This window comes from Zootermopsis nevadensis, unplaced genomic scaffold (assembly GCF_977971745.1).
Source record: "Zootermopsis nevadensis isolate Lab colony 2312 unplaced genomic scaffold, Znev_1.0 Znev_ptg000003l, whole genome shotgun sequence".
NCBI classification, from domain to species: domain Eukaryota; kingdom Metazoa; phylum Arthropoda; class Insecta; order Blattodea; family Termopsidae; genus Zootermopsis; species Zootermopsis nevadensis.
Window position 1 is genome coordinate 1626340 of NW_028259135.1, and position 11810 is coordinate 1638149.

At 38.4% G+C, this 11810-nt stretch overlaps 1 protein-coding gene across 3 annotated transcripts; it reads left to right on the forward strand.

Annotated features, from left to right (window-relative positions):
* Positions 1–2872: 2872 nt before the first annotated feature.
* On the forward strand, positions 2873–11065 carry LOC110834576 (venom allergen 3). 3 transcript variants are annotated; one of them, XM_087360325.1, is made up of 7 exons: positions 5307–5494; positions 7090–7324; positions 9236–9353; positions 9462–9629; positions 9905–9986; positions 10548–10689; positions 10779–11065. In XM_087360325.1, exons 3-7 carry the CDS (start codon positions 9243–9245, stop codon positions 11002–11004), a joined length of 729 nt encoding a protein of 242 aa, XP_087216451.1. In that variant the 5' UTR covers positions 5307–5494; positions 7090–7324; positions 9236–9242; the 3' UTR covers positions 11005–11065. The 3 variants fall into 3 exon arrangements, with proteins under 3 accessions (XP_087216458.1, XP_087216451.1, XP_087216457.1); XM_087360332.1 differs by lacking the exons at positions 5307–5494; positions 7090–7324 and adding an exon at positions 2873–2953; XM_087360331.1 differs by lacking the exon at positions 7090–7324.
* The last annotated feature ends 745 nt before the right edge of the window (positions 11066–11810 follow it).

The window sequence follows — 11810 nt, forward strand, 5'->3', positions numbered from 1 at the left end:
GGATTGGTGAATGAAACAATATTTATACGCGGTCAGATAGGATCAGGCGATCATGAGATGCATTAGCCGCAACAAAGCGGACCTAAGTGCCCAACTAATGGACTCGTCATCAGGTGTCAGTGTTACCAACCTCACAGCCGATCAGGTACTTTTCCAACCCAATTATGATGCCTCTATTTTCAGAGCAGGGAGTCTGATATGACCATTGTTCATCTGCAGCAGTGTTTCTCAAGCGGTGTACCGCAACATTTTGTAACCAGATGTGTTTCTGTGCATTTAAGAACAGTCTACAAAGTGCGGTATTAACATTGAGTCCTAATTTATATTCTCGTTGTTATGTGTTGCACTCTCTTCGCTAAACAATGTTGCTCTGATTAGTAAAGAATTCATAAGATGATAGAGTTGCGTCATATTGTGAAAATATATATTTAATTAATTAAATAGTAAATAATTACAAAACTAATTTCACTGAACACGGTCTTTCTTTAAGAACGAAACAGTCGCCCTGTTGAGAAATTTTCCGTCTTTTATGGAAACCGTTAGTTCATTGCCGTGTTAACAAGAGTCAATCATTAAAATCTGCCAAAAGATAAATTTAGGGCACACTAACATTCAAATGTGTAAAAATGTTATTTTTAATATTGCCTATCGTCTAATTTATTTATTTTATTTTATTTAGTGTTCTGTGTGACGACAGGTCCATATGAACATGATCCTTCCATCCTTTTCTCTTCTCGGACTGGGACCTGTTCATATACGTTCTTGGCAGATGATCCAGAAGTGGTTTGCCATTGCCTTCTTCTGTGTGTGAATGGAGTAATTGTTGGGATGCCACGGAGGAAAACTCCGTGTTGCCTAGACCACGGCCTTGCCCAACACAAGTCATAAATTCGAACCCGAGACCCCAGGATTACAAGGCCAGCGTTCTAACCGCTAGACCACCTCATCTTATTATTATTTAGTGTTCTGTCTGACGACAGGTCCATATGAACAGGATCCTTCCATCCTTTTCTCTTCTCGGACTGGGACCTGTTCATATACGTTCTTGGCAGATGATCCAGAAGTGGTTTGCCATTGCCTTCTTCTGTGTGTGAATGGAGTAATTGTTGGGATGCCACGGAGGAAAACTCCGTGTTGCCTAGACCACGGCCTTGCCCAACACAAGTTATAAATTCGAACCCGAGACCCCAGGATTACAAGGCCAGCGTTCTAACCGCTAGACCACCTCATCTTATTATTATTTAGTGTTCTGTCTGACGACAGGTCCATATGAACAGGATCCTTCCATCCTTTTCTCTTCTCGGACTGGGACCTGTTCATATACGTTCTTGGCAGATGATCCAGAAGTGGTTTGCCATTGCCTTCTTCTGTGTGTGAATGGAGTAATTGTTGGGATGCCACGGAGGAAAACTCCGTGTTGCCTAGACCACGGCCTTGCCCAACACAAGTTATAAATTCGAACCCGAGACCCCAGGATTACAAGGCCAGCGTTCTAACCGCTAGACCACCGTAGCGGTCCGTCTAATTATACAACTATAAAATTAAATAGTTTCAAAAGTTGGATTCTGCCTCAGTCATCAGGTAGAATAATTAAGAAAAAACCCCACAAAGCCTCTCTGCTGGGCCCCCCTGGTTGAACTAGCCTCGACCTGAACACAGCTTAAAAGAACATCTCGATTTTAAAGTCAAAATAACGTCTTTTTACCATAAAAACTTCTCGATAATTCGCTGGAAAATCCAAAGGGTCTATTACACGTAAGTTAAGGTGTCACTATTAATAATGTAGACGAAACGAGAAAGGTATATAAATATGTAGTAACGTAAACAGTATATGTGAGGCTGTGGTCATGGGAAGTGTGTGACGGGCAGAAAGCTGACAGCGGCAACCTTTGAAAGCGAAGAGAAGATTCAGGTATGCGACACTGCTGACAGGGACCCCGTGAGAACGGTGGGCCGGAATCAATTAGGGTAATCATGCGAACCACTGAGCTGCCGGACTGATACACAAACACAGTCCCATCTGCATGCTCCGTGTTTTCGGAGCTATCGTTTCGAAATTAGCTATCAGTGAATTATTTGTGTGAGGTCCGTCACGGTCATTACACATTCAATCAACCATTCCAGATATAAAATAAGACTGGAAAAGTGTACGCTGCGATTTGGAAAGCACTGATATTCCAAATTTATTTTTCATGCCACATCGCGTAGGTCACTGTTAAATTGTCAACCCAGAAGATAGAAATGTTCATTTCCTCCAAATTCTTTGTATCAATGGTTCCCAAACTCTTTCAGCAATTTTTACAAAACAATTGATTAAATACATATATTTATTTTCACAGTCTATACACAAACTTATTTAAAATAATGTTGTTAAAATATTATAAAATTTACAGTATAAAGTGTATTATGTTATATTTATGTCGCTCCTTTATCGTAGTACGACATTACATTATTCAGCGCTTCTATTTTTGAACGACATGTTTCGATGTTTTATGGCATCATCTTCAGGTTTATCAATCTATATTATTTTATTTTTTATATTATTTTATACTGTAAATGTTATAATATTTTAACAACATTATTTTAAATAAGTTTGTGTATAGACTGTGAAAATAAATATATGTATTTGATTCAACACAAACATGACGCACTTAAGATACAAATTGAAAAAAACAAAACAATTGATTACTTTTGTGAGTGTATTTATATTTTCCACAGTCAACGTAACAGTCGCGAGACATGTTTTATCGTCTCGTAATGACAAAGTTGACCCTGGATTTTCCATTCTTTCGCGACAGGGTGCCTTAAACATGAAGTTTTTCACGAATTACTACTGTTATCACTTGGTAAAAATATTTTTAGTGGTTCCCCACGTTTTTATCCATATCCCGGTGGTAGGCTATATAAGTCATAAGCACTGAAAGACAGCAAATGTTCTGCAGGACTCTGTAAGGTAAGTTCATTTACAAATTTCGTGAGAAAAGATTTTACATGAGACATATGTGATATCTGCTTACAAAACAATCCTTATTAATATATTCAGACGTAATATTTATTAAAATATAGGCTTATAAAACTATAATTTTTATCAAATCTAAAACTTCTTGACGATGGTGAAGAGTCAATTGAATAAAAATTTCCTTGGATATTATCCATCGTCTACTAAATATAAAACGTAAAACGACGTTTCGGAGATGGGACTCTATCTCCGTCTTCAGGTTCCTACACAGTTGGGCCCACTATATATCTCCGGAGATAAGGATTAGCTCTATCTAGTGGGCCCAACTGTGTAGGAACCTGAAGACGGAGATAGAGTCCCATCTCCGAAACGTCGTTTTACGTTTTATATTTACTAGACGATGGATAATATGTTGAAGTATTATTAAATCGCTTTGGTAATACGATCTGTGTGTCAATTGAATAAAAATTTTCTTGGATATTATCCATCGTCTAGTAAATATAAAACGTAAAACGACGTTTCGGAGATGGGACGAGGTCCGGAGATAGGGATTAGCTCTATCTAGTGGGCCCAACTGTGTAGGAACCTAAAGACGGAGATAGAGTCCCATCTCCGAAACGTCGTTTTACGTTTTATATTTACTAGACGATGGATGATATCTAAGGAAAAAGTCCGGAGATAGGGATTAGCTCTATCTAGTGGGCCCAACTGTGTAGGAACCTGAAGACGGAGATAGAGTCCCATCTCCGAAACGTCGTTTTACGTTTTATATTTACTAGACGATGGATGATATCTAAGGAAAAAGTCCGGAGATAGGGATTACCTCTATCTAGTGGGCCCAAGTGTGTAGGAACCTAAAGACGGAGATAGAGTCCCATCTCCGAAACGTCGTTTTACGTTTTATATTTACTAGACGATGGATAATATCCAAGGAAATTTTTATTCATTTGACTATAATTTTTAGTTACTTGTTGTTCTTACATGTTTGTGATTGGATAGTAATTAAGGACGTTTAACAGAATGTTTTCAGGAGAAGTAGGCTTATTTGGCTCTGACAGAGGCTACTTTGCAGAAGAATGACAAAAATTACATGAAGAAAAGGTGAATAATTTGTAAGAAAAGGGGAAACGCATAAAACATTTTGATTGGAAATCAAGCAGAGGAAGAGATAAGCTGTGAAATGCACGTATTGACAATAACAGAATATTAATGTGAATATTAGAGTAAAGATTGTAAAGATGTAAACTGATCTAGCTCAGGACAGTAAGCCTATATCTGTTAGCGACATTAAAACTTAGAAATCTTTTAATCTAACTGGGGTCTGCGAGATATACAGCACTCGTGGTGGGTATAAGACAATATATCTCTTGGAACTCCTAGTCTTAACCGCGTTCCATGAAGAGTAATAACATTCTTGACTAGCTAAGTAACTATGAGCTTAATATGGTAATGTTGCGTCATATTGTGATATAATAAGTATATATTAAATCTTGTCAGTCTAATCACAATAAAATTATTATTAAATATTAAAATATTACAATAATTAACATTTAAAACATTTAAAATATTAAATGATGTTCTTTATCGAAATATTCGATTTACATTAGACCATCATTTTTCATGTTTCACGACATGTTTCAGTTCCTAAAAGAACCATCCTCAGGTGTATATAATTATATAAAGCTTCAAAACACGGCAATACTTCCAGACAGACGTAAACTCCTCCACAACATTTCTGACTGATACAAAAAACAACAAAACGTTCACCCACACTAAAGTCACATTGAGCATGATGTATATATATATATATATATACAGAACAACATCGAGTGTGTTATTAAAAATAAAAATCTGAAAAAAAGAACATCGTTTAATATCTGGTAAAAAAATCTGATAAAAATGTACGCTGGCATAATGTATGAAAATTGTATTTTGAAATTATTTATCGTTTTGAAGCTTTATATAATTATATATACACCTGAGGATGGTTCTTTTAGGAACCGAAACATGTCGTGAAACATGAAAAAATAATGGTCTAACGTAAATCGAATATTTCGATAAAGAACATCATTTAATAATATTTTAAATGTTAATTATTGTAATATTTTAATATTTAATAAGAATTTATTGTAATTAGACGGACAAGATTTAATATATATTTAATATATAATTATGAGCTTATTGAAAAATGCTAATTTCTTGTGGTAAGGTCGCTTAGGAGTTGGATAGTAGCGGGCCACACCACTTGGCGTGAATAAAAATAATACACGTGGATTCCTTATACTGAAGGCCGCACTGATAAAAGCTTATCCGATGCTTCGACGTCCCCCGCGTCCTGTCTTGCGAGCAGAATGGACGTGTTTGTTAGAATCGCTCAAAGTCAGTAGTGCAGTACACACTTCACGACATTGAAGAAGTTCTGTGAAAACCATTTTTCTATACAAGTGACAACGTACAAAATCTTTACGCAGTTCTGAAAGAAGATTGGAAGTTGCTAAAAGACAGGGAAGGCGATGAATGTGGTTTCGGACGAAAGTAAATAAGCTATGTATTATAACCATTTGAAGAGTCAATTGAATAAAAATTTCCTTGGATATTATCCATCGTCTAGTAAAATATAAAACGTAAAACGACGTTTCGGAGATGGGACTCTATCTCCGGAGATAGGGATTAGCTCTATCTAGTGGGCCCAACTGTGTAGGAACCTGAAGACGGAGATAGAGTCCCATCTCCGAAATGTCGTTTTACGTTTTATATTTACTAGACGATGGATAATATCCAAGGAAAAAGTCCGGAGATAGGGATTAGCTCTATCTAGTGGGCCCAACTGTGTAGGAACCTGAAGACGGAGATAGAGTCCCATCTCCGAAACGTCGTTTTTACGTTTTATATTTACTAGACGATGGATAATATCCAAGGAAATTTTTATTCAATTGACTCTTCACCATCGTCAAGAAGTTTTAGATTTGAAGGCTATTTTTAAATTGCAAGTAATTAGTGTTTTATAAGTAATACATTTATTCGATGCATAATAAGGTCAGAAGGTAATAAGAAAACACTTGCGAGTTACCTTGAAATATTATGTTCGTAGATCAGGAGGTTTTCCAATGTTTCAGGCAATGTGACAATACGTAATTAAATAGACAAAGTTCGGCTGTGTGATAAACACATTCGTGTGTCACCTTGGTTTCCTCTGTCTCAGTAAAGACAATAATAAAAAATAAGGTGTGTTTCCGGCAGACACATGCTTCATTTGACGTAGGATCTGAGTAAAGAATGCGCTTATTGACGCAAAATGCGTGTTGGGAGGAAAAAGCAACAAACAGAGGTGCGTCGGTTTATACGTGCAGCATATAAACAACTGACACACACCGAATTTATTAAGTTTCGATAACTAGTTTACGAACTACTTAAAAAATTTGAAACTTATTTGAAAACTCCCTGGTTGTGTTCATTCCTTACGGATTAGGATAATTTTTGAAAATAGGAAAACGAATAACATGTCTTAAATTATTAAAAAAATTTCATTCGAAAAACATCGGTGTTAATTATTCATTATATATCCAATGGAATCCATATTGCTGTATCGGACGAGAAAACTGTATTCCAAACGTAACTTCATAAATTCAGTAAATTATGTTACGATTTAAAAAAAACAAAACAGATTGTTTAAAATGAATATACTGGAACGATATAATCGGAGTTGAATTAAATCCTCGAAGAGTTCAAAATCAACGTCGCTTATGGTTTGTTAGAACGAACAACCAGGCAGAAACGTCGTATGAGTTCCTTGAGGAAAGAACACTGAATAGGCCTAGCACCAAGCAGGAGTTTTAAATAAATTAAAACTTCACACAAAGATCACAGTTTGTATCAGGGTTATATTCTTAAAATATAAAACTCTAATTGAAATTAGCACAAAATAAAATCGACTTAGCCACAAGATGGACCTAAAATATTTTAGATATGTTGAATAACCCGTACGAAACTTATAACAAAAGGCAAAATAAATTTCTAGTGTAATATAGGTCTATAGAAAGGAACTGATAAATTAAGAGACCATTCGCTGTAAAGAAATATCGATAATAGGTGACTTACTACTAAATATGTCAATCTTCTGTTCTTTATAGCTCACTTCTTCCGCGGGGCATTTCGATAAACAACAGCATATTGCTATCTGTTGTACAAAAACAACAGGAACCTATTCACAGCTGAAAAATCATAAGCCCAACATATATATTACACCCGAACACAAACACAGGTGATTCCTGAAAAGAATAACGGGATAGCTTCATATATATACTGAAGCACGAACATTGTCACAATACGTTCAAAGCTCTGTTCATCGATATCAGTTACAAGCAGGTGAGTCCCTAAGAAAGGAGCATCGTCATTCAATGCAGAAAATATTCTCATCAATTGAATAAAAATTTACTTGGATATTATCCATCGTCTAGTAAATATAAAACGTAAAACGACGTTTCGGAGATGGGACTCTATCTCCGTCTTCAGGTTCCTACACAGTTGGGCCCACTAGATAGAGCTAATCCCTACCTCCGGACTTTTTCCTTGGATATTATCCATCGTCTAGTAAATATAAAACGTAAAACGACGTTTCGGAGATGGGGCTCTATCTCCGTCTTCAGGTTCCTACACAGTTGGGCCCACTAGATAGAGCTAATCCCTATCTCCGGACTTTTTCCTTGGATATTATCCATCGTCTAGTAAATATAAAACGTAAAACGACGTTTCGGAGATGGGACTCTATCTCCGTCTTCAGGTTCCTACACAGTTGGGCAAACTAGATAGAGCTAATCCCTATCTCCGGACCTACGTCCCATCTCCGAAACGTCGTTTTTACGTTTTATATATTTTATTTACTAGGTGATGATAGGAGTTATAGGAAACTGGATTTTGTTGGCCCAGGACAGGGTCCGGTGGAGGGCTTTCGTTAATTCGGTGATGAACCTTCGGGTTCGATAAGCCATCTGGTTGGTTGGGTCCACTATTTGGGAAGCCTGAGGGGAAGAGACCTCAGGGGAGACCTAGACGTAGATGGGAGGATAATCTCAGGCGGGATCTATGGGAGATAGGAGTTGAAGGAGACTGGATTTTGTTGGCCCAGGACAGGGTCCGGTGGAGGGCTTTGGTTAGTTCGGTGATGAACCTTTGGGTTTCATAAGCCATCTGGTTAGTTGGGTCCACTGTTTGGGAAGCCTGAGGGGAAGAGACCTCAGAGGAGACCTAGACGTAGATGGGAGGATAATCTCAGGGGGGATCTATGGGAGATAGGAGTCGAAGGAGACTGGATTTTGTTGGCCCAGGACAGGGTCCGGTGGAGGGCTTTGGTTAATTCGGTGATGAACCTTCGGGTTCGGTAAGCCATCTAGTTAGTTAGTTAGTTAGTTAGTTAGGTGATGCATAATATCCAAGAAAATTCTTATTCTAATGACTCATCACCATCGTCGACAAGTTTTAGATTTGATATATTCTCATCAGATAAACGAATTTAGGATCAGTGGGCATGGTTAACACTCGGATGAAATGATCGCTTTGAAAAAGCGTTCATTATTTTATTCTGTTACCGAAATTTGTCGTGTTTAATCACGTCAATCAATATTTTATATAATACGGTTAACAAAGTTCGACTGCTAAGAGGTCTACATTTCTTGGGTCCGATATCTGTTAAGAGCGACCGGATTCCTGTTGATTTCAATCCGTACAGACAAATCAGTAGAGAGGGAACGTTTTTGGACGACCGATGCTCGATTCGCAGTGGAGAAACTTAAATGACATCTCAGTAACCCAATGAACAATCTTTACCAAACTGGGGAGTGACCGAAACCCTGAAGACTTCGTTAATACTTAGAGCGATCGGTGGATTTGTAGCACGGGTTGCATACACCCAAGGCACATGTGGCAGGCAGAACGAAGTGTTGCATCCGAATTGTGAATATATCCCGTGGTATTTAGAACTACATTCGAAATTGTAGTATTTTTGATTTACAAATTGGTGGTACAGAATGTAAACCTTCATTCCGGACTCTATTAATGTTTCAGTCCTTTATTAGCTTTAATACTTTGAATACAGAATATTTCCAGTCGAATACAATGGCATATAGTATCCTGTCTTAATCTGAGAAAGCGTAAATTGCAAACGGCGACGACATATAGAAATATCGCGACTAAGACAGATTATAAGACGAAACTCTCCAAGCTAGTTTGATCTTCAAACGGAGAGTCTGTTGAAGTGAGAGATATTCTTATCTGTTTCAGAAACAAGATGTTAGGTTCTGTACTCCTGGCGAGTCTGGTTGTCGCAGTTAGCAGCCAGTCCACATGCAGCTATACCAGTGTCTGCATTAACCACACAATGTGCTTATATCCCACGACGGTAAGGATATCACTAGGCCCGGGTAGGATTATATGTTAGCCTTTCCAGAAGGGAGGACGATCCACGCAACACGTCTTCTATAACAATCCTCCTTAATTCCTTTTGCAGAATTACGGAGCAAGCTGTGTCTCACCGGTATACTCAGGAGTAACAAGTGCTACTGACAAGCAGACGATTGTTAACGCCCATAATGCTTTGCGCAGCAATGTGGCCAATGGACTGGAGACGAGGGGAACCCCTGGTCCACAGCCTGCTGCACAAAACATGCGTACAATTGTGAGTATCATACTCATTAGAGTACGTGTAACGGTGGATATAACAATGTGTTCAGGTGGACTTGAAAAGGGTATCGAGCCATATTGGTTGACATAAAAATCGGCCCTTTTCAGGGCCACATATTTATATATTTTAATGTCTGGTGGTGCATTACTCAGTAAGAGCCTCAAATTGTAGTGTATACCCGTCAATATTTAAATTTAGGACAGTGAGGTGCCTCAGATACAGGTGTGTCTGTTTAAGTAAATTTGAAATTTGCACATTTGGATTTGCAGACGTGGGATGACGAGCTGGCGACAGTGGCGCAGCGATGGGCGAACCAGTGCACCTTTCAACATGACACGTGCCGGAGTGTTGGTAGGTTATGTTACTAATTTGTTATGCTAAAACATTAAAATATTTGTGTATTTAAAAATACATTTTCAGAACGGTTTATGGTAGGCCTAAACGCACGTACGTAGTTTTAAGTTGCAATAATTTATCCAATTTAAATTCAAACTAGAGTAATAAAAGGAGGCCTAGTTTATTTCACTGCATAAGGTGTTTCCAAACACATTCAGTTCGGTTTCATGCAGGAATTGATTTACTACAGATAAAAATCTATTGCCGGGGAAGCTTTATCTGCTCAGAGGCTACATTCTCACAGGACTACAGTTGCTACGCGAGTATAAATTCCACAGACGAGTATAGGAGGCGTTGTTGAACAACAGTGATCTCCAACGGCTCTTGGGTCACTTTTAAACTAATATGGACCGGGAGAATTGTTACGTAACTGGACCCAAAAAGGGACTCGGTTTCCATTGTTTTGCAACTATGTCTGTAGAAATCGTAGACAGATTACTCCAAAGACGATAACGCAGTTACTAGGCTCAAAGTAATTGGCTTAAACTACAGCGAGTCTCCTGTTTTCTATTCCAGCTAGGTTCTACGTAGGACAGAACATGTACATGTCTCGCACATCGGGTGTGACGCCAAACGGGCAGCAGGACTGGAATGCTGCAGTGCAGGCCTGGTACAACGAAGTGACGTTATTCAGCAAGAACAGTATTAGTCCCTTCCAGTGAGTAAACACACCTCAGCCTAGTTCGAAGCATTCAGATAACATTTAGTAAAAGCGCGTTAACTGTGTTCTGACTCCCTGTTTTCTAGGTTCAGTTCAAGTACTGGGCATTACAGCCAGGTAGTGTGGGCCGACACGTACAAAGTCGGCTGCGGTTTCACAGCGTACACATATTCCTCCACTTACTACGGCAAGTTGTACGTGTGTAACTACGGTCCTGGCGGCAACGTCGTGGGAGGCGGCAGTAGCATGTACAATCCGGGGACGACGTGTAACCAGTGTCTCGGAAATTGCGTCAATGGACTCTGTTGGTGAGGGCAGGTGTTGTCATGTTTCGTAAGAATTACTGACTAAATAAAATTGTTTTAACACACAATGTCTCTTTCTTTCTGACTGGCTACGTCTTTCTGAGATGTAACATAAATAACCCGATCACAAATTCTATTTATGCCTTGCCTTCCCAATGTACCGAGAGCTGCAACGAGTCTGGCTCATATCACAAATGTTCTCGATTAATTCTTCGACCGGTGGCGGCGCTGGGATTTATCTCTTTACGTCCAGAATAAAATTCTATCAAACATTCTTTTGGCAAGATTAACTCCATATGAGAATGAAATTATTGGGGATAATCAGTGTGGGTTCAGACGAAACAGATCAACGATTGATCAGATCTTTTGCATTCGTCAGATACTAGAGAAAAAAATCGGAGTTCGGTGGGACCGTACATCAATTATTTACAGATTTCAAAAAAGCCTATGACTCTGTGAATTGAAAAGTGTTATATAATATTCTTATTAAATTTGGTATAACAAAGAAGCTAGTGAGTCTAATAAAAATGTGCTTAAATGAAACCTGTAGCAAAATTCGAGTAGGTAAATATGTATCTGAGACATTCCTCATCAAGAACGGTCTAAAACAAGGAGATGCTTTGTCTCCCTTGCTCTTTAACTTTGCGCTAGAATACGCTATCAGCAAAGTCCAAGATAGGCAGGAGGGTTTGCAATTGAATGGGACACATCAGCTATTGGCATTTGCTGATGATGTTAATTTATTGGGGGACGATATAAATACAATAAAGAGGAACGCAGAAGTTTTACTAGAGGCTAGTAGACAGGTGGGGC

Bases quoted from the DNA above. Each gene is read 5' to 3' on its own strand.
- LOC110834576 (XM_087360332.1), top strand. From the start codon at position 9,243: ATGTTAGGTTCTGTACTCCTGGCGAGTCTGGTTGTCGCAGTTAGCAGC. The intron at 9,354-9,461 runs GTAAGGATATCA...TTCCTTTTGCAG, and splicing joins TGTGCTTATATCCCACGACG to AATTACGGAGCAAGCTGTGT. The intron at 9,630-9,904 runs GTGAGTATCATA...TTGGATTTGCAG, and splicing joins CACAAAACATGCGTACAATT to ACGTGGGATGACGAGCTGGC.